This window comes from Ambystoma mexicanum, chromosome 11 (assembly GCF_040938575.1).
Source record: "Ambystoma mexicanum isolate Mex_15411 chromosome 11, UKY_AmexF1_1, whole genome shotgun sequence".
Classification (NCBI taxonomy): domain Eukaryota; kingdom Metazoa; phylum Chordata; class Amphibia; order Caudata; family Ambystomatidae; genus Ambystoma; species Ambystoma mexicanum.
The window spans coordinates 1253967148-1253991379 of NC_090934.1; the positions used below are offsets into that span (position 1 = coordinate 1253967148).

The 24232-nt window shown below is 47.7% G+C and overlaps 1 protein-coding gene across 2 annotated transcripts in view; it reads right to left on the reverse strand.

The window, feature by feature from the left end:
- The window catches only part of TRIP4 (thyroid hormone receptor interactor 4), a 1139078-nt gene that overhangs the window by 1063945 nt on the left and 50901 nt on the right, over window positions 1–24232 (reverse strand). Inside the window, exon 2 of one of the 2 annotated variants that reach the window (XM_069624679.1) lies at window positions 5324–5487. The exons of the other annotated variant lie outside the window; for it this stretch is intronic. Within the exon in view, the coding sequence (XP_069480780.1) occupies window positions 5324–5487 (164 nt within the window). The remainder of the gene's footprint in view (window positions 1–5323; window positions 5488–24232) is intronic. 2 annotated transcript variants of the gene reach the window in all.

Here is a 24232-nt window from a genome sequence, read left to right on the forward strand (position 1 = left end):
TGTAGGCAACCCCACGCACACGGGATCTTGGGGTGCCACTGCATGACAGGGGGGGTCTCATTACAAGTTCGACGGTAGCCGTGCCGGTAAAAACGGCACGGCTGGTGCCAGAGTCATTTTTTTTCTGGCAGTCCTTCCGGCCAGATGCTGGAAAAAAGAAAATCCCCATTCCCATCGCGTCCCATTGGACTCAATGGGAATGGCGAGGACGGATGCACTGGCACGGTGTGCAACAGTGCTGGTGCATCCGTCAAGGTCTGCGAGCGGGTGCCATTCCACCCGCCAGGTCAGACCTGGCGGGCTGAAAGGCACCCGCTCGCAGAACTCGTAGTTTGCTGGTCCGAAAACAACGGTAGCAGCAAGTTTACCAGCAACCTCATAATGACCCCCAGGGTCTTTCTTGACCCGGTCATGCATTTTTTTAAGGTATATGAACCGCTGCTATGCCGCTTGCATTTCTGTTCCTCAAACAGGATAGAAATGCCTTTTTTGGGTTGCATTTTACAGTGGATGCTCTGGGAGGTTGCAGAACACTGTCGGGAGAGCACTTCTATTCAAGGTACTACCCATTTTGACTGCCAAAAATAAATCCAATGGTACAATTTGACCTATTTCGTCAGTAGCATTCGATTGATTTTTATAAATACTGAACATGTGGAGCGGGGGTTGCGGGGGTGTCACCCACTCCTTATGTTCAGTATTTCGGCCTTGGGGGTTGCAGGGGTGTCCCCTGCTTTCTCAAAATTGGAGGTGGGGGACTGAAAACAACAAAAAAGGAACCCTGCAGCGTCGGATCCGTCCTGCGTTACAGGGACTGATGTGACACTGCAGGGTTGGAGGGGAAGCGGCAACGACCAAACAGTTAGCTAGGGGATGGGCTGGGTTGGTGGTGAAAGGTACATTTTGGGTTTTGGTGAAGTGCAAATCTATTCACGGAAAAATCGAAAAACTGTTCTGCCAAGCCAGAGACATCCAGGATTCTTCCTATTAAATTAATACAAAAGATACATAATAATGACACCCTGACTCTTTTAGACTTGCATTCTGCCTCTTTCCTACGATGTGGCAATCTAACACCCTCCAGATAATACAAAATGTCCCGCAAAAATGCTGCAATAAATAAAGGTTTGTGCCGCAAAATTTGCCATTTGATGCCGCAAAATTTGCCATTGGATGCCACAAAATCCTGGAAGGTCTGACTAACATGCCCTGTCAGTGTTATGTTTCAGTTTCCAAAAAAATCTTGCAATACACTGCGACTAGCACTAGATGGTCGACTATGCTGAGGAGAGGAGTAATGATGATTACATCCCACTTTCAGCAGTCTAGTTCTTTCATAAATCCTATTTGCCAGAGCCAACATAAAAGGTAGAAAGACTCAGGAAGCATGCAAGAGGCCCGTCCTGGAGGACCTGGCTGCAGAACTCGTGTGACAGAAAGGAAGTAACTGTTAACTGCCGTTTGGGGCCAGAGGAGAGGGGAACACTTGCTCCCCCAACTGCCAGAGGGAAACTGAAAAGAGGCAAAAGGACCAGTCTGACATCTCCAGAAATAAGGGGAACCCCTGGGTCTGAACAGGGTGCTTACAGCCTAAAGTTGATTGCATGCTTCCTTACTGAAAAGGGAAGCCAGCAGGAGAGAACCCTGTGCAGGCTGCAGCAGAAGCAGAGGTGCAGCAAGCAGAGCTGGAGAGGGTGGTACACTCCAGGCGCAGGCTCGCAAACGCAAGACACACAGAAAAGGGTACCGGGCCAAACGGAGGGAAGCCACAGACGAGCAGGGAAAGCCATAGAGACACGAGGAGCTGAACAAAATTCCTGGGTGTCAGGGCGCTCGTGGAAACAGCGTTCGTCAGTCCAGATTAAGAGAGGAAGCCAGCATGTGAGCGCGTAGCCGCACAGAACGCTGGAGAGACCTCCACTGACTCCATGGTGGAAAGCGAACGAGTGGCTGTTCTACAAAGGCGTGGGCATAGTCTGAGACGCTGGAAGAGACTGGTTAGTCTTCCCAAAGCAGTTGGGGACCCTGGGGAGTTCCGACCAGCGCACGCCGAATTTGATAAAAATGAGATTGTTAATGATGAAAAGAGCATAAGAAGACTATTTGAATGCAGTCAAGACAAAGTATTGGCGCAACACCCAAGAAGAATATTTGTATGCAGATAAGACAGAACCACGGCAAGCCCCAATCCAGTACAGTTGCATGAGATGCCAGTGTGGGGGAGAAGTTGGTGCAAGTGCTACCATAAGCAAATATATCAAACCATTTGGTGTAACAAGGAACTGTGAATCAATTAAGAAAAGTCCTGGCAGGCAAGAACACCAGGCAGTTGAAGTTAAGATTCCTGGCAGGCGAGGATACCAGGGGAACTGAAAGGAACTATGAAAAGAAATCCTAGCAGGCGAGTATACCAGGTGGATGAGATTGAGTGATGATTCCTGGCAGGGGAGTACGCCAGGCAATCTGCAGAGTGAAGGAACAAATCTTACAGAAAGACTGTTGTAAAACCTGTGACATAAACAAGACCTTTGGGAGTGCACTGAAGGAACGAAGGAATGGTTGATTAAAGTGGAACTTTTGCCATCCTAGTCAAGAAACTAGGGGAAGGGAACCATCCTCTGGATCCAAGGGTCTTTACACCGTGGAGAACATTCTTGCTAGAGCCATTATTACATTTTTGTTTTAAACACTTTTTGCTATCAAGAAAAAGGCATTTCCTTGCACCCTTTGCAGGATGTTGTGGACACTAGGACGGCTCCCAACCCGTTTTTACTTATATAAAATGTCTTTACTTGAGAATATAAATACCTTGTGTCCAACTCTCATTTCTGACCCATGACACATCCGAGAACATTTTTGATTGCTGAAACGCTGCATTACGGGAAACTGAAAGCTAAAGACCACAACAGCTTAAACAACCCTTTCTAAACAGTTGCATTTTGGGAGATTTAGAATAAATGCTTATAACTATCTGCAAGAACACTGTCGGAAAGCCTGACCAAACAATTAACAAGATGCTTTGATAACAACCCGTCTGACCCCACCTTGTGACAAATTGTTTATAACATCTATGTCCGTCAAAGGTTTCCCAAAAAGAAGCATCATATCTTCTTCAATCAATTTCCCAGATATATTGGTACGTTTATTACTTTTGCCACTTTTTACCGAATGCAGTGGCTTACTTGGTTTCTTAGTCTTACATTTGGTTAGCCCCTGGAACGGTACTCTGTTTCTCAGATTGCAGTAGTTCACTTACTTGCTTTCTCTTACTTTGGTTACACTTTTGCTTTGTACTCTGCTTTCTAAAATAGAGAATTTTACTCCCCTAAGCTACACAAAGAAAGATCCAGACTAAGCAGAGGCGTTTTGCTGCCTCGGGTCTGGAGACATAGATATAAAACACTAGGGAGCTTTTCAACTGCCATCCATGTCTGCTTACCTTTTCCTCCACATTAACTATTTTAATATTATCCAGGGTAGATATTCAACTATACATTGACTCTCAAGGTTTCCACCTGGGTCACAAATGCCTAGGGCTTTGATAGTCCCTATGTTTCTGAGGATACCTTGCTATGGCACAGGTTCAATAAGAGGTCCCAGGGTACTTTGTTTGGGCCGAGCAGCTGTAGCCACAGATTCCTGTTTGGACTACAAATTCCAGTTTCAGATGTAGGATGGTTCAGTGTTTCCTATAGCTGTCACTTCCTGACATCAGCCTACAGGTCTCTGGCACAGAATTTCCCAGTGTTGGCACAGATCCAGCCACTCTATCTTCATGTCTCCAAAATACACCACCCTCAGGGACACAGCACTCTCACCATGTCACAAAATTAAGGGTTGACATACTCTGGGATAGTTTAAGGATAAACCAGCGCTCCCAGCTCAGAGAGTCATAGTCTGCAAGTGGCACATTTCTTCAAGGCACTACACAGGTTCACAGAGCCTCCTGCCTTCAGTGATTTTCACTGGATCGGGGCTCATTTGGTTCCCAATAAGTACAGGAACACAGTATGTCGTGTTAGTGCACTTATAAGATAACAACACAGCAGATCCAGAGTATTTATATGTTCATGAATCATGAAAGACTTTAGTTGGCAGCACAATGCTCATGGCACCAGTTCAGATTGCTCTTCCAGCTCTGGTCAACCTTGTTCTTTTAATAGCACTTCCACCCGATGTCTGACTGGAAAACCATTTCTTCAGTCCTCCTGTTGGCTTAATATGCTTGAGCCAGGCATTCAACCTAATCAGGCCCGCTGGGTGTTTGTTACATCACCAGGGAAACTCCGATCATAAATGTAGGGCCGCCGTTTTGAATTGCCAAATGCAGCCTTGATCTTAGATGTCTCGGATCTCTCTTCTCTGGAGTCCCCTCTCAACTAGTTGTGTAAGCCTATTATCAAGGTTGGGGCAAGGGGAGCTAGAAGGGAGATTGTTGCTTGCCTAGTTCGTGCTGTCCAAGCAGTCACCTGTGGTGTGTCAAACGCCCATCAGTGCCAAGAGGAATCCAGAGTGTCATGTTCCAGAATAGGAATTTAAAAAGTATTTCTAAACCCAAGAAGAGGTGTGGAAATGTAGCAAGCTAAACATGGCGATTAGGAGAAATGATCCCAGGAGAGCTACTGCAGGAAAATGCAGTATCCTTTTTAAAAAACCCAGGGCGGTACACAGATTTACGAAGTGGAAAGCATAGTTGTCATAGAACACGCACATAAAAATGCATGCTGGAGGGGGCACAAGGATTGCTTTGGCCAGTCAGCAACCAGTGACGAATAAGAGGAAGACCAGAGCATGAGTTAGACATCACTTCCACCTGTAAATTCTAGACCCATTAAGAAAACAAGGTTAACATATTGCGAAATGCACAGCAGTGGAGACAAATCACCAAGCAGTCAAGTGAGCAAATACGGAAAAAGATGGCGACTAAGATTCAGTCTCACAAGTGTGCAAGGAGAGGTGGGAAAGCAACATAAGTCTTATCAAAGCCATTAAAGAAAGAAGTAAAACCTATGTGAGTGAGTAGCAAAGGAATGTTTGTTGAAGTAGCTGTATTTTTAAAATCAAGTGATATATCCCAAAAGAGAAAGCCCAAAAAAAAAAAGAAAAAAAAAAAAGAGTGAGAAACTAACTCTCCACAAATTCCTTGGTGAGCGGAAGTGGAATTAGTTTCTAAATTAATTACGGTTCTTACAATAAGTGGAACAAGCAGGTATTCCTAAACACCACAAAGACATTCCAATACAATCAGAATTCAACCATCACTACTATTAACATGCATATAGTCACTGCTCAACCCGCCCAAACTAGTTACAACTTCACTCACCTTCTTTTTTGGCGTACAAATGTACAGGGTCAGAAGGCAAAGAAGTCTTCTGCCACCGGGCGAGAAGTTCCTCTACAAACTTACGCTTCTTCCCCTCCATTCCCTGAATCAGGTCATGGATGTATTCCTCTATGTCTGCTGGATCCTCGAAGGACAAGAAATATCTGAAAGGCGGATAAACAGCAAAGGGTTGGCAGATCAAAAAGAAGAATGTCTCAAAAAACAAACGGCACCGGCGGAGAAAATGGCACACAATCACAGGGCACATATTAGAGCTTTCATGGAGGAGGTCCCAACTAAACCAGAGCACACGTTCAATCTACCATTGGCTTCAACCCTCCAGACCTGTAATTGGCAATGGTATTAGAGGTAAAGTTGAATTTACTAGCAACCACTGATCTGAGTGTAAAATTAGATGCAGTGTATACAGTGCTCCAGATAAGATTTTGAAGTGGGAGTATGTTGCTCTCTGTTATGTAAAGTTAGCAATACAATTATTCTTTTTTTTTGGGAGTAAAAATGTAAGTCCAATTCCCAATGTGAGTATTGTATAAGCTAATAAAAATGTTTTAACTGGGAAACGGGAATGTTTTGTAATAATTGTTCCTTTGCATCTAGTTATTCATACACCTTAAAAGAGACATGTTTACTTCTTCCAATCAGGCAGTAATGATAGTTGTTTCTTCCTGTGGTACTATGTGCACTACTGGTCCAAACATATCCACGGAGCTGTGTGGGTGAAATCAGGAGCACAAGGTCCTACATGTCAGTTTTCTATGTTTTGTTGGGAGTTTTTGTACTCCCCGTTTTTATTTTTTTGGGAGTATTTGTCTATTTTTAGGGAGAAAAGTGGCTGATACACCCCTTATCTGTAAGGCTGAATGTATATGCAACAATCCTTTTTAGTTCTAGTTTATCATATTGCATTCTGAAACGAACCTTTTGAGATTGCAATATTCTCGACTTTTATTTTAGACTTTCCAAATTGTACTCCTCCTGCTTTTCTGTAGAATCCAATACGGACAGTCCAGCATACCAGTTTTTCACTCCTGCATGATGTGCCTAAAGCAGAGATGTTATGTCCATGTATAATATAATCTATGGAAGACTAATTTTAAGAGCGTTATTTCATCTACATATAAATTACAAATCATAAGTAAACCTCTTTGAAACACTTGTGTATGAGCGCGATAGAAATAAAATATAATATATCATATCATCTGCCAACTGCTTATTCTGACCAATGTCAGAAATGCAGCAAGAATGTCCACGTACACTATTAAGCTCTAGTGATGTGGGTAACAAACTCAAAACAAGATTTGTCAGGTTCGAAGAAGTGTTGCTGAAATGGCCCACTGGGACCTTAGCGCTGGACCCTCTTTAAGGACAGGGAGACAAAAGTAACCTTTTGGTGTGAGTGTGAGCAGAGTAGTTTCTGCCCTAGTGAGTAAATTAGTATGACTAACATGCACCTCTCCACGCTGCCACCTTAACAGACACCCACACAGTTTTCAGTCAATATCCATCACAGATATCAAGTACGTATTAAATTCTGCAGAATGACACTTTACCATGTCTCATATGCAGAGAATGGGCTCTAAATTGCCAAGCAACAACCCTCCAAAAAACGAATGCTCACTGCACCCAGATACATCCACCCACAGATCATGGTAAAACCTAAACCTGGCCCGCCTCGCACAGCTGATCTAAACAAGATTTTGATGCACAGCACCAATATTATGTTTAACCAGAACACAGTATACAGTACTGGGTATATGTAGATACTTTGTATTTATGCCCTTTTTGTTTGGTCAATTTATCAATCTGTCATGTCACGCGGGAGACTGGGGTCTGCCGCTCCCATTTCCTCCTGGCGAGTCTACCCGCGCGTTCGCGTCTGGGGACTCGCCGGGAGGGGAGCGACGGGTTACGGGGCCGGCGGCCTTCGGCGCATGCGCGGAGGCCCTCTCTCTCGGTTCCGCGCATGCGCCGTGGGGGCTTGCCTCCCAAGCCTCGCTCTGGGTTCGCCGGCGCCCGGAAACGGAATGGTTTGCGTTCCAGGCCTCTCGGGCGCCGGCGGCCCATAAAAGAGGCCGCGAGTCAAAGCGGGCCGCGTCTCAACGCGGTTCGCTTTGCTCACCTCGTTGTTCCTGCCCAGCCTTACCTGTGGCCTGTCCTGGGCCTACCTACCTCCAGCCTTACCTGTGGCCTGTCCTGGGCCTGCCTACCTCCAGTCCTTACCTGTGGCCTGTCCTGGGCCTGCCTGCCTCCAGTCCTACCTGTGGCCTGCCCTGGGCCAGCCTGACTCCAGTCCTTACCCGGGTCCTGTCCTGGACCTGCCTGCCTCCAATCATCACCTGGGTCCGGCCCTGGGCCAGCCAGCCTCCAGCTACTACCTGGGTTCTGCCCTGGGCCAGCCAGCCTCCAGCTACTACCTGGGTTCTGCCCTGGGTCAGTCTTCCCTCAGCCCATTCCGGAGTTCTGTCCTGAGTCATCATTGAGTAGATGGGACTTATCCCACACTAGCCTGCATTCCCCCTGTTCCATCTTGGGCACGTTCCTACAGTTCTCACTCTTTCCTGTCTTGCCTGACTCCGAATCTCATCCTGTGTACCATTGGAACCATCTGCACCAGCCAAGCTCCTTTTGCCTACTGCGAATACCTTTCTGCTACACTGGTCTATCTATCAACTGTCGCTGCACTGAGGTTCTTGGAAGATTCATGGTCTTGACAACAAGCTCTACCTGGACTATGGTTCCATCCATCTGAGCCTACATCCTCTTGTCACGCTTACCTGGGAGAGTGCCTTCGTGACATTGGGGGTTGGTCCATCCTTCACCCAGTTCCTCTTTTGGGTGGTGGAGAGGCTGATTCCTCGTGCCGCTATCTCATCGGTTCCTGGACTCCAGACTGGCGACCTCTGCGAGACCAACCACCAAGACTACAGGTACGCGGTCCTCTCGGGCCAATCAGCTTGACAGATTGAGACGCCTTCCTCCTGATTCAGAGATGGATGAATCGCAGGACATGAGGAACGAGTTGCTAGCGCTCAGGGCCGAGATGACCGCCCTGCGTCAGGAGAATCAAACATTACGACAAATGATAACGCAAGGAGCACCTAGTACCTCTCAAGTAGAAGGATCATTGGCTCATACAACACCCATCAAATTCGACGGAGACCCTAGACGGGTGGCAGAGTTTTGTAACCACTGCAGGATACACTTTCTCTTCCGGTCTACCTACTTCAACAACGATAGGGCCAAGATTGGTTACATCTTGGGGAACCTAACTGGGAACGCATTAGCTTGGGCAACTCCGTTTGTGGTTACGAACAGTCCTATTTTGAATGACTTTGCTGCCTTTGAAAAGGCCTTTCTTGAGGTATTTCAGACGCCGAACCTGGCCTCCGTTGCACAGAATCAATTGATGGACTACAAACAGGGAAGCAATGACGTCATCACCTACATCAGCCGTTTCCGACTTTTGGCTACCGACTCCCAGTGGCCCGAAATTACACAGAAGACACTGTTTCGTCGAGGCCTGAGAGAGGAGTACAAGGATGAGTTACTTCACATCCCTGAACCAGAGAGCCTTCAACTCTTGATTGATCAAGTACTCCGTATTGACCAAAGGCTAGCCGAACGAAAGGCTGAGAGACGTCGGCTTGACAGAAGCGGTCCCCGGACAACCAACACACCCGCTGGTTCGTTCGGGTCGACCGAGTCCGGACCTGAGCCCATGCAAGTAGGAGCCATGAGGGGACCTTTGACGGAAGAAGAGAAGAAACGAAGGAGGTCTTTGCGTTTGTGTCTTTACTGTGGAGCAGCTGGACATTATTTGGGTATGTGTCCTTTGCGTCCGCAGAAGAAGAAGTCGGGAAACTAGGAGACCTGTCGTATACAGGAAGGGCAACGACAGGTCCCATTCCTTCCTCAGACCCTTCTGTTATTTGTTCTATTCGTCTGCCCATGCAACCAGCGGTGCTACAGACCCTGAAGGTCCGAATTAAACTACCAGACAAGAACCTGGAAGTATCCGGTCTACTGGACTGTGGGGCTTCCAGCAATTACATCGACGAAACGTTCATCACCAGACATAAGATACCACTCGTTTCCAGACACACGCCCCTGTCGGTGGAGCTTATTGATGGTACTCCCTTGTCTTCTGGACCCGTTAGTCAGTTCACAGTTGGACTGGCCCTTCTGATTGCTGATCATTACGAGGAACTAGCCTTTGATGTTATTAAGTCACCAAACTACAAGATGGTCTTGGGATTACCTTGGTTGCAACACCACAATCCGTTGATAGACTGGAGAACCCAGACCTTGACCTTTTCATCCGAAAGGTGTGCCCAAGAATGCAAGCTACCGGTTCCCACCAGGACCGTCTCGACTTCTCTAGTAACGGACAGCAATGGGGTTCATCTATGTTCCACGTCTCTGGTCCCACAGGAATATTCCGAATTCAAACAGGTGTTTTCTGAACCCGGCAACATACCCCTTCCTCCACACCGTTCTTTTGATTGCTCCATTGACCTGCTACCGGACCACGTTATTCCCCATAGGAAATTATATGCTTTGACACGTGACGAGAAGCTAGTTCTTCAGGAGTATTTGTCAGAGAGTCTAGAAAAGGGGTACATTGTGCCGTCAAAATCACCTGCAGGATTCCCCCTGTTTTTTGTAAAGAAAAAAGAAGGTACATTGAGACCCTGTGTCGACTACCGGCAGTTGAATGACATAACAGCCAAGGACCGGTATCCTTTACCCTTAATTCGCAGTATCCTTGAAACCCTGCATACTGCGCGAATCTTCTCCAAATTGGACCTCCGCGGAGCTTATCATTTGGTGCGCATCAGGAGTGGGGACGAGTGGAAGACAGCTTTCAAGACATCTTTTGGGCATTTTGAATACAGGGTTATGCCTTTCGGCCTATGTAATGCCCCCGCTGTTTTTCAACGATTCATGGACTACATCTTTGGTGATCTGTTAGGATTATCCGTTTGGGTTTATCTGGACGACATATTGATATTCTCTAAATCCTTAGACGAGCATGTGGAACAGGTTCGTGAGGTCCTTCATCGGCTGTCCGTCAATAACCTGTTCGCCAAAGCGGAGAAATGTAGCTTTCACCAACCCAGCATTGAGTTCTTGGGATTTGTTATCAATCAAGAAGGCATTGGGATGGATCCCAAGAAGGTGCGAGCCATACAAGAATGGAGACATCCACACGATATCAAGGCTCTCCAACGCTTTCTGGGATTCGCAAACTTTTACAGGCGCTTTATCCCACAGTTCTCACAGATCTCGGCGCCCCTCACCAGGCTAACCAGCAGCAAGATCACGTTCGAATGGGATCTCGTGGCTTCCCGGGCTTTCGACGTATTGAAGTCGGCCTTTATGGCTGCCCCGATCCTGCGCCATCCCCAGGAAGAGTTGCCTTACATAGTGGAGGCCGATGCTTCCAGCTTTGCTGTAGGAGCAGTCCTTCTTCAGAAAGATCCAACCACGTTAGTAGAACATCCAGTGGCCGATTATTCTCGCAAGTTGAGTCCCAGCGAACGAAACTACGCGGTGATTGAAAGGGAACTGTTGGCCATCAAGACCGCATTCGAGGAATGGAGACATTTTCTCCTCGGAGCACGCTTTTCTGTGGAGGTGCGGACAGACTATCGCAATCTGCAATATCTTCGCTCTCTGCAATGTCGGACTCCTCGTCAAGCCCGGTGGGCCTTCTTCTTCTCTCCGTTTGAGTTCCATGTTACTTATATCCCGGGAACCTCCAATACAAAGGCAGATGCGCTTTCCAGGTCCCTGGAAAACGTAGATGGAACGCCTTGTCCAGAACTGCCACTGATTTCTCCTCGCCATTTTCTGCTGGCCTTGTCCTCTCACCTTAAGTCCATCGCGGAAGCCACTCGGTCGGATCCAGAAAGAAAGTCCCTTCTTAGTCGGCAATTGGTTTCAGAACGAGATGGACTGTTGTTTTTTCAGAGAAGACTCTACATACCTAGAGGAGCCATTAGAAGAGGCATTCTACATGGATCCCATGATTCACCCATAGGAGGACATTGCGGGGTCAGAGCCACTCGAGAGTTGATATCCCGACAGTTCTGGTGGCCTGGTTGGGCGACCGAGATCCAGAAGTACATCGACAGCTGTCCAATTTGTGCCCAGTGCAAGGTTCCCAGAAGACGACCATTGGGTTTGTTAATGCCCACCGAAGTGGCTCCCTATCAATGGCATACCATCGCCACCGATTTCATTGTGGATTTGCCTCCATCTGAAGGGTACACCTGTATAATGGTGGTTGTGGACAGCTTCACCAAACTGGCCCATTTCATCCCATTCCAGAAAATCCCTACAGCTACTCAAATGGCTTCAGCGTTTCTGCACGACATCTACCGGTTGCACAGCCTACCGGAGAAAATCATATCGGATAGAGGTACCCAGTTCCTTTCATCATTTTGGAGACAGGTGTGTGGTCATCTGGGAATACATCGAGCTCTAAGCTCAGGCTACCACCCACAGACAAATGGGCTAACCGAAAGGACCAAATCAGACTTTGGAGGGGTACCTCCGCTGTTTTGCCAATGCCACACAGTCTAATTGGAAAGGTGGGTTAGATCTGGCCGAAGTATCCTACAACAACACTGTTCATGCTTCCATTGGAGTCAGCCCATTTTTCTGTTCCACTGGTCTACATCCTCGGTTAATGCCTTTTCAACCAGTTCCATCTAGTACTGTTCCCTCTGCTGATGGTCTGGTTTTACACATCCGGGAACAGCAAGAACTTGCACGCAAGATCTTAAGTGAAGCCAAGGATCGGATGAAGAGACAGGCAGACAGGAAGAGGAGTGCAGAACCTAATTTCCAGGAGGGCGACAAGGTGTGGTTGTCCTCAAAGAACCTGCCTCTCCGCAATCTGCCCGTCAAACTGGCCCCTCGATATTTGGGTCCCTTTGTTATCACCAAACGGTTGTCCTCTGTAGCCTTCCGTCTTCGCCTACCCTCTTCCTGGCGTGTACATCCCGTTTTTCACGTGTCCCTGTTAAAGCCCTATGTGGTCGATGATTACGGCCGCACCTCTCCTCGTCCGGCCTCTGTTTTGGTACAGGGCGTCCCTGAGTTTGAGGTACACGAGATCTGTGATGCCCGGTACCGTAGAGGGGTGCTCCACTATTTAGTTGACTGGAAGGGGTACCCAGCCTGTGATCGTACCTGGGAACCGCGCCAGCACGTGCATGCTCCCCGGCTGATACGTGAGTTCTACATACGGTTTCCCTGGAAACCTGGGGCCCCGGGTCTTCCTGGGAGGGGGCATAGTGTCATGTCACGCGGGAGACTGGGGTCTGCCGCTCCCATTTCCTCCTGGCGAGTCTACCCGCGCGTTCGCGTCTGGGGACTCGCCGGGAGGGGAGCGACGGGTTACGGGGCCGGCGGCCTTCGGCGCATGCGCGGAGGCCCTCTCTCTCGGTTCCGCGCATGCGCCGTGGGGGCTTGCCTCCCAAGCCTCGCTCTGGGTTCGCCGGCGCCCGGAAACGGAACGGTTTGCGTTCCAGGCCTCTCGGGCGCCGGCGGCCCATAAAAGAGGCCGCGAGTCAAAGCGGGCCGCGTCTCAACGCGGTTCGCTTTGCTCACCTCGTTGTTCCTGCCCAGCCTTACCTGTGGCCTGTCCTGGGCCTGCCTGCCTCCAGCCTTACCTGTGGCCTGTCCTGGGCCTGCCTGCCTTCAGCCTTACCTGTGGCCTGTCCTGGGCCTGCCTGCCTCCAGCCTTACCTGTGGCCTGTCCTGGGCCTGCCTGCCTTCAGCCTTACCTGTGGCCTGTCCTGGGCCTGCCTGCCTCCAGCCTTACCTGTGGCCTGTCCTGGGCCTGCCTACCTCCAGCCTTACCTGTGGCCTGTCCTGGGCCTGCCTACCTCCAGCCTTACCTGTGGCCTGTCCTGGGCCTGCCTGCCTCCAGTCCTTACCCGGGTCCTGTCCTGGACCTGCCTGCCTCCAATCATCACCTGGGTCCGGCCCTGGGCCAGCCAGCCTCCAGCTACTACCTGGGTTCTGCCCTGGGTCAGTCTTCCCTCAGCCCATTCCGGAGTTCTGTCCTGAGTCATCATTGAGTAGATGGGACTTATCCCACACTAGCCTGCATTCCCCCTGTTCCATCTTGGGCACGTTCCTACAGTTCTCTAATTGGCCAGACTGCTAGTTCCAACTGTCCTCACTCTTTCCTGTCTTGCCTGACTCCGAATCTCATCCTGTGTACCATTGGAACCATCTGCACTAGCCAAGCTCCTTTTGCCTACTGCGAATACCTTTCTGCTACACTGGTCTATCTATCAACTGTCGCTGCACTGAGGTTCTTGGAAGATTCATGGTCTTGACAACAAGCTCTACCTGGACTATGGTTCCATCCATCTGAGCCTACATCCTCTTGTCACGCTTACCTGGGAGAGTGCCTTCGTGACATTGGGGGTTGGTCCATCCTTCACCCAGTTCCTCTTTTGGGTGGTGGAGAGGCTGATTCCTCGTGCCGCTATCTCATCGGTTCCTGGACTCCAGACTGGCGACCTCTGCGAGACCAACCACCAAGACTACAGGTACGCGGTCCTCTCGGGCCAATCAGCTTGACACAATCCTGCCTGATCAGATCAAACAGTATTTTGCAATTTTTAAAAATAAATAGCTCAAAGGTTTTCCACACACTTATTTTTGTGTACACACTGTTTGTTGCAGCCTAACAAGATACACACATGTGCCTCTTTTCCAGTGAAAGCCTTATGTATAGAGTACATTTAACACTGAACAGCTAATGAGGTTGTGGTTTTTACTTTACCTGCGGATGTCGAAGAGCTAGTATGTCAGGAAATATTGGCCTAGTTTGACAATAGTCACTGTGCACTATATTGCCATATAGTCCCCAACAACATGGCCTGTATCCACAATCCCAGTTTATTTGTGTCAATGGCTGGATAGTCACAGTTTGAGTGACAAATCGTAGCCAAACTCCGGGAAGGCAGCCGCTTTCGGTGAACTCTCCCTCACAGAAAGACGGGCGACAACAGTAGCCGCTTAAGAAATCACTGCTCACTGTAAACTCCCATCCCCCACTTGTTGTTTGGACCCGACTACAAATAACTTTAGTTATCAGGCAATCAAAAGTCACCATCAAAGATGCTTTGCTGCCCAAACACCCTGAAAGTGATCCTCTCCCATAGAATGACTGCACTAACAGAAAAAAAGTATATGCATGGTAGAACTTTAGCTGAGGTGACAATGGGGCGATATATACAGAGGCCATAGGCTGACCCTGTCGGTAACTGGCTGCTGGCCAAGTTAAGGGACAGAGCGAAGCGAGGGTCCGTTAACGCGGGCGGCGTTGCAGTAATTACCAGCGACGGCCAGCTGCTGAGGTGTATATCGCAATTATCACCCGTGTAGTTCCATATGCTGGTGCCAAGTGTATTTTTTTTTAAACGCACCTTTCAGAGCAGTGCATCGAAGCTCTGTAGTTCCTGAGGTCCATTTTCTATATTTAGGATTGTGACATCATCAAAAAGGAAACGTACTTCGTATACTACGGTGCTGCGCAGCACGGAACCACAAGGTAGGTTTTCTCTGGGTTTTTTTTAATTAAACACCTACCACCCGCATAGGGACTACACGGGTGCCAAGACGTGAGGGGGCAAGTGAAGAGAAGGGGGCACTACCTAGCAGCACCCAGGTTGTTCGGAACGCTGGCTTGTGCCATACAATACTGCACGCATTCCAAGAATTCAGAATGGCCAGCACCCCCTTCCAGGGTACTAATGGTTTGTGAAACGCTTAAAAGCAGGGGAAAGATACTAAGTGCCACCATTATTTCTGGTTTAAATCTAAACACAGTATTTGATATGGCTTGATCTATCAACGGCATCAGTCTCTAAACTGACCAAGAAGTTCCACAATAGGCAGCTGCTATACATACATATGCGTTAATCTCAGGGAATACCTTGCTTTGGAGCACATAGAGGGGATTTAGGAGAGAGTGTTTTGTTAAGCCCCGGGAGGACGAGAGAGTTGTGGGGTCCTCCTTAATTTCACAGACTAGTTCTTTCAAACTTTAAAAAAAACACTTTAAATCAACCATCTTTGTCTGAGTTTTTGAAGCCATGAAGGTCAACTGTCATCACTGAGCACAAGCATTCTGAGCCCATCAACAGAGAGATAAGTGACCTACCATATTAAAGCACTCCCTTGCCGCCCTGCTGGATGTGATAAATGGTAAATACAATGGAAAGATGAAATCCCTGGACTCGGGGGGGGGGGGGGGGGGGGTGGAACAATTCAAATCATATCAAAATGTTAAAGTCATTAGAGTAATAAGGCTAGCAAGAACCTGGCAGCTATTATGTATTGAACAATAATGAAGTATTTTTTACTCAAGTTATAAACACTACGTAAATGTTAGCTTTTTCAGCAATTTATTTTACTTTCAGCTCAATACAATTTTCATTTGAGCTGGCATCAATTGCAATATAATGCAGACTGATTCTCACTGGAGGACCCCTCCAGTACTTCTGCTGACTGCCACGTCTACATCTCGAAATCATGTGGCTCTGAGTCGATTGTCTGCTCTGATCACATCAGTCATGAGGAGTAGAGTATACAACATATGTCCTTTCCCAAACAGCAAAGATGATAAAGGCTAATGCAGCTCAAAATCTTCTATTTGCAAGCATTTTTTTCAACCTGCTGTGTCTTTTTTCCTACTTCTCCCAGCTAGTCAAAGCATGGTAGGATCACCATCAATCTGCAAACATCTGTTTTATGATTATGTGATAGTAGTCTGAGAGGGTATACTTATTGTCTATTTTATAGAAGCTGGCTAGCTACATCTTATTGGTGTTGCTTTGCCTTTTGCAGGAAGTATCGTAATAGTTATATTGCCTTGTTAGATAGTGGGTGATCTGACATCACATGGTTTATCATACTTTTCTCTTCTTTTAACAATATTTCATGAAATATACCTTCTGCAGGGCTATCAAGAATGTCTCTAATGTCTGGCAGCGATGAAGGCATTAAGTTGGAGTGAGCACTGCACCATCGCATCAATTGGAATGGTATTAATCTTGTATCTGTATACAGTGTAAATCAGTGTGCAGCTCAGAGTACTGTTTCACATCCATCCTTCCTTGGTTTCACAGTTGTCTGGCATCTGGCATCTGGCTTCCACAAACCTGTTGGTGCCCTCTTCTTGCTCACAGTCATGTCGGTGATACATTATTGTGAATTCATGTTGGATTGTTGAACACATTAATCATGTTGTGGGATATCAATTGTCACCCATCGTCTGTGAGGAGTTCACTGGGATAGCCCCCTCTACAGAAGGTCTTGTGACCCGTTCATCTTGATAAGACTCAATTTGATAAATTTGTATAATTACTTAATTGCCATAAAACCGCATTTATGATCGTGACCAGGTCTGACTAAATCGAGGCCTTCTTTGTCCCAGATACCTACTGGTCACTCTGTAAAAGATAATGGGCCTCATTACGAGTCTGGAGGTAGCCATGCTGGGTTCCCTGAATGGGGAAATACCGGGCCATTCCGACCTTGGAGGGCCCGGTATGTCCCCATTCAGGGAACCCGGACCCGGTACATCCCCATTCCCATTTGAGCCCCCATAGGGCTCAATGGGAATGGGGAGGATGCTAAAAACGGGCCCGTTAATGACGGACCCGTTGTTAGCATCCAGGTCTTACCAGGCGTCCTTAGCTGGACACGCGAGCAGACCTCGTAATGAGGCGGTAGGGGGTTAACGGCGCCGGCAGCTCTACCGGCGCCGTTAACCCCCTACTGCCAGGGTCGCAATGAGGCCCATCGTCTCCCAACACTGTGGTAGCTAGCACTCATCGCATGACCTAACATCAATGCCAAAGTCATTATCCATACCTTGAACCCAATAGGTCTTAAAGGTTTCTTTCTTTGCAAGTCACCCGCAAGCATAGATAACAAGGGGCGAATGTTCTAGTTATTCCGAAAATTAAATAGCTTCCAAAGCTTTCTTTTGACACTTTTTAGCACCATTCAACTACCTGTCAGGAGAACAATGACATTCTAAACAAAGCCAAGATCTTACAATGCAAATAAGGGGTCTTGTGGGGGGATCCAGCAGTACTTGCTGCCCTGTTGGATGTATATTATTCAACATCTTAAAGTGGTTAACCCTCCATCCCGCACTTTCCTCCATTTTCCTCTCAGGGTTGCTGTAGTTTCTGGGTTGTGAATTACATAACGCAAGTCTTAGTTCTTCGTAATCCAGTTCCTAGGGTCAGGAATGGGTGAGAGGAACTCCTGCAGGAACCAGGTTTCAATCAGATCATCTCGCTTACTCCGCATAGCTGGATGTTCATGGGAGTCCACGTGAACTGTTCCAGAATTTCTCCCAGCAAAGTGTTGTATGGGACAGAAAACCTTCACCCCACCCATCCTGGGAGATTAACATCAGGATAGGGAAGGCAGAGATTCCCTGTACCATGGGCTCTGGGACCTCTCCATTAACGTGGTTCAGAGAAAGTGCAAGCACTGAAGAGAGAGAGCTGTTGACTGTCTGTTAAATGGACTGGATGTAGAAGCCTTTGGAGATCCCAGGGCGAGTCAAGGATGGTATACTGCATCCCATAAGAGGGTTAACAGCAGTAGGACCCAGCAGGACATCGAACTGCAGGCTTCCAAGGAAACATGATAAAAAACGGCAGTCAGGAAGGGGAAGGTCAAGGAAGAGTTGAAAGGAGGGTCAGGCAGCACAGCAGATAAGTGGCCAAGAGAAGGAAAAAGGTAGTGAGGGACAGCAGTGGCAAGGCATAAAATCACAGGGGAGCACCGAGATGCAGTTCAAATTAAGTCTGTGATGGGTTTATATAGTGCAGGAAGGCGAACGTCCAGAAGCTGCTTCCTGGTTGGCATGGCAACCGAGAAAGCCAGAGCTACCATGAATGGTTGGAACATTGTTTGTGGTCCGCCATGACGTTGCCAACATGGGGGCACCCTTCCACAGACGCGCTATCCATCACTGACCCTCCGTTGACTGCCTTTGATGCCATGCTGGAAGCCGGCAGCAGCCTCAAGCGAGGATACACCCACCCGGTGAGGCGTGCATGGCGGCGACGGTGAGAGGTTCACACCATCCGTGGCACAACACCAGGGTAACATTTAAACAACAAAAATGTTTTAATTGTTATTGGCAGAGGATTCAGAGGAAGGCTCATGTTCTGAGGCTCAGTAGCCATGTGAAACACTCCTACTGGAGCAGGACCTTGCAGATTACCTCTCTTGTCTGTGGTAGGTCAGAAGAAAAACGTGGGCACCTACTCTCCATTTCACTGAAGACTTCATTAAACTAAAGAAGAAATGTCCATCTTTCCCTATGCTATGGGATTCCCTCCCTAAAAAAACTTGGTGCTTGTCAGTGAGAGTCCAAATTACAGTCTGTCCAACGTCCATACTAACCTATTCTTCTAACCCTATCACTATTGTAACAACAAATACCAGGAGAATGTCTCTCTCTTCCTGAACACGGGAGTTTCCAGAGATCGTACTTCAGTAGTAGATCCTTAAGTAATTTCGGGTAACTGTTTTTATCAGTTCATATAGTTATTTTATAGTTTGATTCAACTTTTGACTTCTCGCTCAGACAATTTTTCTCCTTTTCTCTTTTGTTCTTTTCTTGGTTTATCTCAATTATTTGTATTTGTCCTTCTATTCTTTGTAAGGGTGCAGAAGGAGGAGACTAACACACAGGTGGCATTATTGTTAATATAAACTTGTATTAGTAATGAAAATAAATAGAAAAACCTACCTTTCCCTAACTCGAAGAGGGATTTCCCTACCTCAACTAATATACTAAGGTTTCGGTCAGAATGCCAGTGTAAATCAATAGTCCACCACCCTGTGTGAAAAAGCCTACTTCTGTCCCTCACACTTATAACTAAACTAACGAGGTAGTGGATCTTCTTGCTCCAGAAGAATGACTCCCTTCTTCTGGGCAGCAGATCACAGTTCTAGTTGTTAAGTGGGATCTTTACCCGAGGGAATGACTCCCTTCCCCAGGTCTCAATCCATTTCCAAGTCACAAAACAAAGTTTCAGGCTGTAAAACAAGAGTAAAGTGCTCAATTGAACTCAAAAGGTAAAGTTCAAACAACATTCCCTGCTGCGCATAGTTGTGTCTTTACTATTTGGTTCCTGGAGAATGCCTCCTTTCGCCATGTATCTTGTTCCTTGGTTTTCCACCACCAGGGGGAATTACTCCCTTCCCCGGACTTCAAATCAAAGGATTGCTGGCTTTGTATCAAAAGTGCATTATCTCTTCCCTGCAGGATCACTGGTTTGGTCCTTCTTATGAACTCAATTACCAGGAGAATAACTCCCTTCTGCCGGCTCTCAGTGTTTTCCCCACACAAAGCCACAGGGAAGGACTCCCTTTCCCCTGGCCTTTCTTGGCTTTACTTATACAGTTCACAACACCAAAGGGACCGACTACCATCCCCTGGCCTTTCTTGTATGTAAACTTGTTGGTGCGGGTCCCAGACCCGGGTTTCGTCTGGGCAGACCTGGTTCACTCACCTGCCAGGTACAGCCACAAAGAAGATGGCTAGCGAGGATCTCCTCCTGAAGTTGCAGGTCCCGACCCAGTTTTCTCCTCTGTAATTTGTTCCCGATATACCTGGCTTACTCTCCTGCTAGGTACTATCATATGGCCAATTGCCCAAGATATTCTCCATGGGTATATCTAGATCCCAGGTCCCGGTTTTGAGGTTTCCCTTTGCCCCTTTCCTTGATCGCGACAGCCTATGTACCTTCTGGGACTCTGCCGGTTTCTCTGCTTCGGTCGCATGCTTCCCAGACTTGTTCGACTTCTCGCGTTCATGTGCTGCTTCCGCAGTGTCTGCAGCGCATCCGCTCCCTGGACTGGTTGCACATCTTGCCACAACCATGCGATCCGGGGGATTCGGTTGAAATGACCGAATCCAATTTACCTACCCCACCAAAAGACCTAAAATGCATACCACCAAAAGTTCAAACACCAAATGTTCGAACCTTTTGTGGTATGTAGATTTTGGTGGGGTAGGTCAAATTTTTTTTTTTTTTTTTTAAATAAATAACAATGCTGTGGGGGTTGTAGGGGTGTCCACCACAGCTGCCTGAAAAAAAAAAAAGAAAAATGGACCCTGCGGCGCCAGTTCCCGATCATGGAAGTGAAAGGGAACAGGCGTCTCAGGGTCCAGCGAGATGGAAGGCAAGGTAAGTAAGGGGGTGGGAGGGGTGTTGGGGGTGAGGGTAGGGGTGGGGGTGGGGGTTTGGGCATATCGGGAATGTTCAGGGGAGAAATGACCGAAGATTATTATTTCGAGCAAATAATCTTCGGTCATTTCTCCCTCGAACATTTCAGTCGCGGGAAAATCACACAGATTCGATCTGGGTACTGCTTCCAACCAGACTTCCGCTCTTCCAGTTTCTTGGTCGGTCCGAGCACAGCAGACTGGATAGGGACGCCTCAGATCCTTTGGACGCGTCCTGGTCAGCAGCAGCCGCTCTCCTCCATGCTGGACATCCTCCAGGCTCGCGGATCCTCCCGAGAGGGTCCAACAAACCGGTCAGTCCATCCTCTCTCTATGTTGAATGAGCAATGACAGCTAGAATACTCATTCACGTTCTTAGGCAGACTCTTCATTGTTCCGTGCCTCCTCCTCCTCGTCTCAGTAGCCATCAAGGAGATCTTCATGAAGTCATCCCATCTCTTCCTCGTCTCAGTAACTGGAGAGTATTCAGCCACACATACATGGTTGTGTGGGGTATGATAAGGTGGGAGGAGGGGGAGGGGTGTTGTAGCACGTTCTCCCAAGAGGTCCACTCTGTTCCCCATGAAATCTTCCAGCTGAGTACCACCCCCAGGGGGACTGTCAGGTAGCAGCCTCACCTCCCTAGCCTCATGGGAAGGGGCTCCTCCCTCAGGGAGAAGTGACGACATCTCAGGATTCGGCACATCTTTCAATATAATGTTTTCTCCTATTTAGGGTTTTCCTCTCTGGATATCCAACCCTTTTCATAGAGTTCACAATTTCTTATCCCCTTTTGGGTTTGACCTTTTTTCTCGCTTTCCAGTTTCTCTTCCTTTAGAAATCTCTTCTTTAGTCATACCTTCTCGGTCAGATTGCGTTATATATTGAATGTCTTGAAATCAGAATTTACTTACTCTATTATCTTGACTGGGACGAGTAGGAGTACCCCAATAATGATTCTCAATCACTTCTTTCAGGATTAATCTTTTATCCTGGTTATGACAAGTAGAAATGTTTCAATAATGGTTCCCTTTAGCATCATTTAATTTCAGGGTTTTATCTTGTTTATGACGAGTATAAATGTTAAAATAATCACACCCTTTCATTTCATTTAATTCTATAGTAATACTTTAGCTCTACTGTGACGAGTATGAGGATTCCAATAATTACACTATGTCTGCCTCCCAGGTCTTCTGTTTTCCCCATTAATGTCAGGGCCTGGATCCAAAATTAACTAAATGTTCTTCAATGCAATGAAACGGCCAGAGAGATTCAACTTGCCGAGTAATTTCAGTGTAGGAAGAACAGGAAACAAAACTGCATACCCCTGCAGCTGTAAATACAAAAGACAGTTCAGTGTGAGGGATAATGGCAGCCCTTCCCTGTTTTGAAGATCAAAAGCGCCACATACCTGTAAAGGTTAGACTAACATTCTCCACAAAGTAGATGGATAACTGGGAGGCAGCATGTTTCATGAGGCTGGGTCAGTGTTAGGCAGGAAACCAAAAGGAGCCTTGCAATCCAGCAAATCCAAAAACCAAAAGTCAAGGAGCACAATCTAGAATACAACATTCCAGGGAAAAAGGTGAAGAAACAAGGTTTGCAGCAAAGTTCCAAAATCAACAGGCCGTGCAGTTTTTTCTGCATGTTTAGTGAAGTGTAAAGGAATGGAGTTTCAAGGGAAGGCATTGACAGACTCGAGATAACAAAATGAATGTATTCTTCACGCCCCAAAATACTATCCCTATGTTTATCAATACAAGGCCCAAGATCATCCATTTCATTGAGGAGTCCCCTTTGACATCTGGAGCCATTGCTTCATGCCATTGTTTGTTATACATGCAACTCCAAGAACATCAGGACTATATCCGATGTGATTTAATAAAGGCAGCTCAATTGAAGGTGATCTTGGGAATTCCCTGGTAAACCTGTGCAGTGGTTAGACGATGGAGTCGGACACGTTGAATGTGATTTCACAAAATGATGGATAAGGCCTATCTTTCCCTACTGCTAGAGGGTTATTCCTGCTAGTCTAAATAAACTAAAAAGGTGCTCATCAGGAAGTCCCAAATGAATATGTCCACTGTCCAAACTAACTCCAACTGACCCTGCCACTAAATTAACTAACTTAAATAATACCAAGAGAATGTCTCGTCTCCTGCAGGACCCACTTCCAGATACCCGACTCCTCCACACCCTCCACAGCATTGTGGATCCTCAGGTTCTCCCGCCTGTGACTATTTTCCAGATCCTCAATCATTGTCACAAGGAGAGCCACATTCTGCTTGGCTCGACCGAAGATTCCGGGTCTTCCATCCTGTTAAGCAGCTTAATGTCCTTAGATAGATCCGAGATGGATTTCGTTCTGTCCTCCGCTGTATTCTGCATTTCTGCCTTGACGGATTACATCTGCTCCTCCTTTAGTGAGCGCAAGCACTCCTGTGGCTTTGTTAGTGCCTGTGTTGTAGGTGTTGCACTGGAGCATTGCCGACATCTGGAGACCCACGCTCCATTTCCATACTCTGCTGGTGGTGGTCGGGTGCCCAGAATGAGCTCAATGGTTTATTCCTGCGGAGCCTCCCGCGCGAGGGTATCCGCCCAAGAGTGGGGCTTAACCCAAAACCCTGACTGAGCAAAATAACTGCAAAGGGTATCCGGAAATGCCCTGCCTATTTGTGCCAGAACAGGCCCACACACTACCAGACCATTGGGGGCAGGCCACTCACCATCCACCCCTCAGGCAAAGCATAAGGGGTGCGCTCTCTCTCCATCTGTGGCGTCTCCTGGGCACCCTCAAGGTCTCTTGATGTGCCCCCACAAACCTCAGTGCTGCGCTGGCCTCTGAGTCTGAGGGGGACCACTGCAGCCTGTCCGCTCCTCCACCAGATGAGGACCCGAAGTGCATCCGTAGTGCCTCTCAGCACACGGGCCAGCCACGGGTGCTGCAAGCCCACCCTGCCACACGTGAAGCCTCAGGGCTAACCCGCTGCGCTGCACAACTCTCCAGTCTTCTCAGGCTGTCAGCTCCAACTGGCCACCAGGGTGCCAGCCCCCAACTCGGGCGTCTCCAATCCGGTGCGACGTGTCAGCTCTGGTGTGTCAGTCAACCAGGCCTGGCCACAGTCGGAGGGTCTCCGCTGAGCCCAGTCGATCTGCACCTCCTCCCAATCCAGGAGCTGCTTCATCCATGGATCGGGGAATTTGGTCACCCCAGGGCTGTCTCAGATGGCAGCCATTAAAGGTGCTCATGGCCGCAACATACCCCTCCCCACCCCTGACATCCCAATTCTTACACCATATGTGGCAGGTTAGGTCAGACACGTTAAGGAGATTTTGAATGCCGTTTAATAAAATGAGACGTATAAGGCCTATCTTTCCCTGCTGCTAGAGGGGTATCCTGGCCTGTCTACAAAAACAAGATGCTCGCCAGGAAGTCCCAAATGAATACTGTCCAAACGAACTCTAACGGACCATGCCACTATATCAACTAACTTAAAAATAACCAAGAGAATGTCGCTCTTCACTTGGTTTCCTCTTATAGAAACGCCTTTGTTCCAAGGTTTCCTTAGTATGTCTCTTTGAATAGTCTCTTG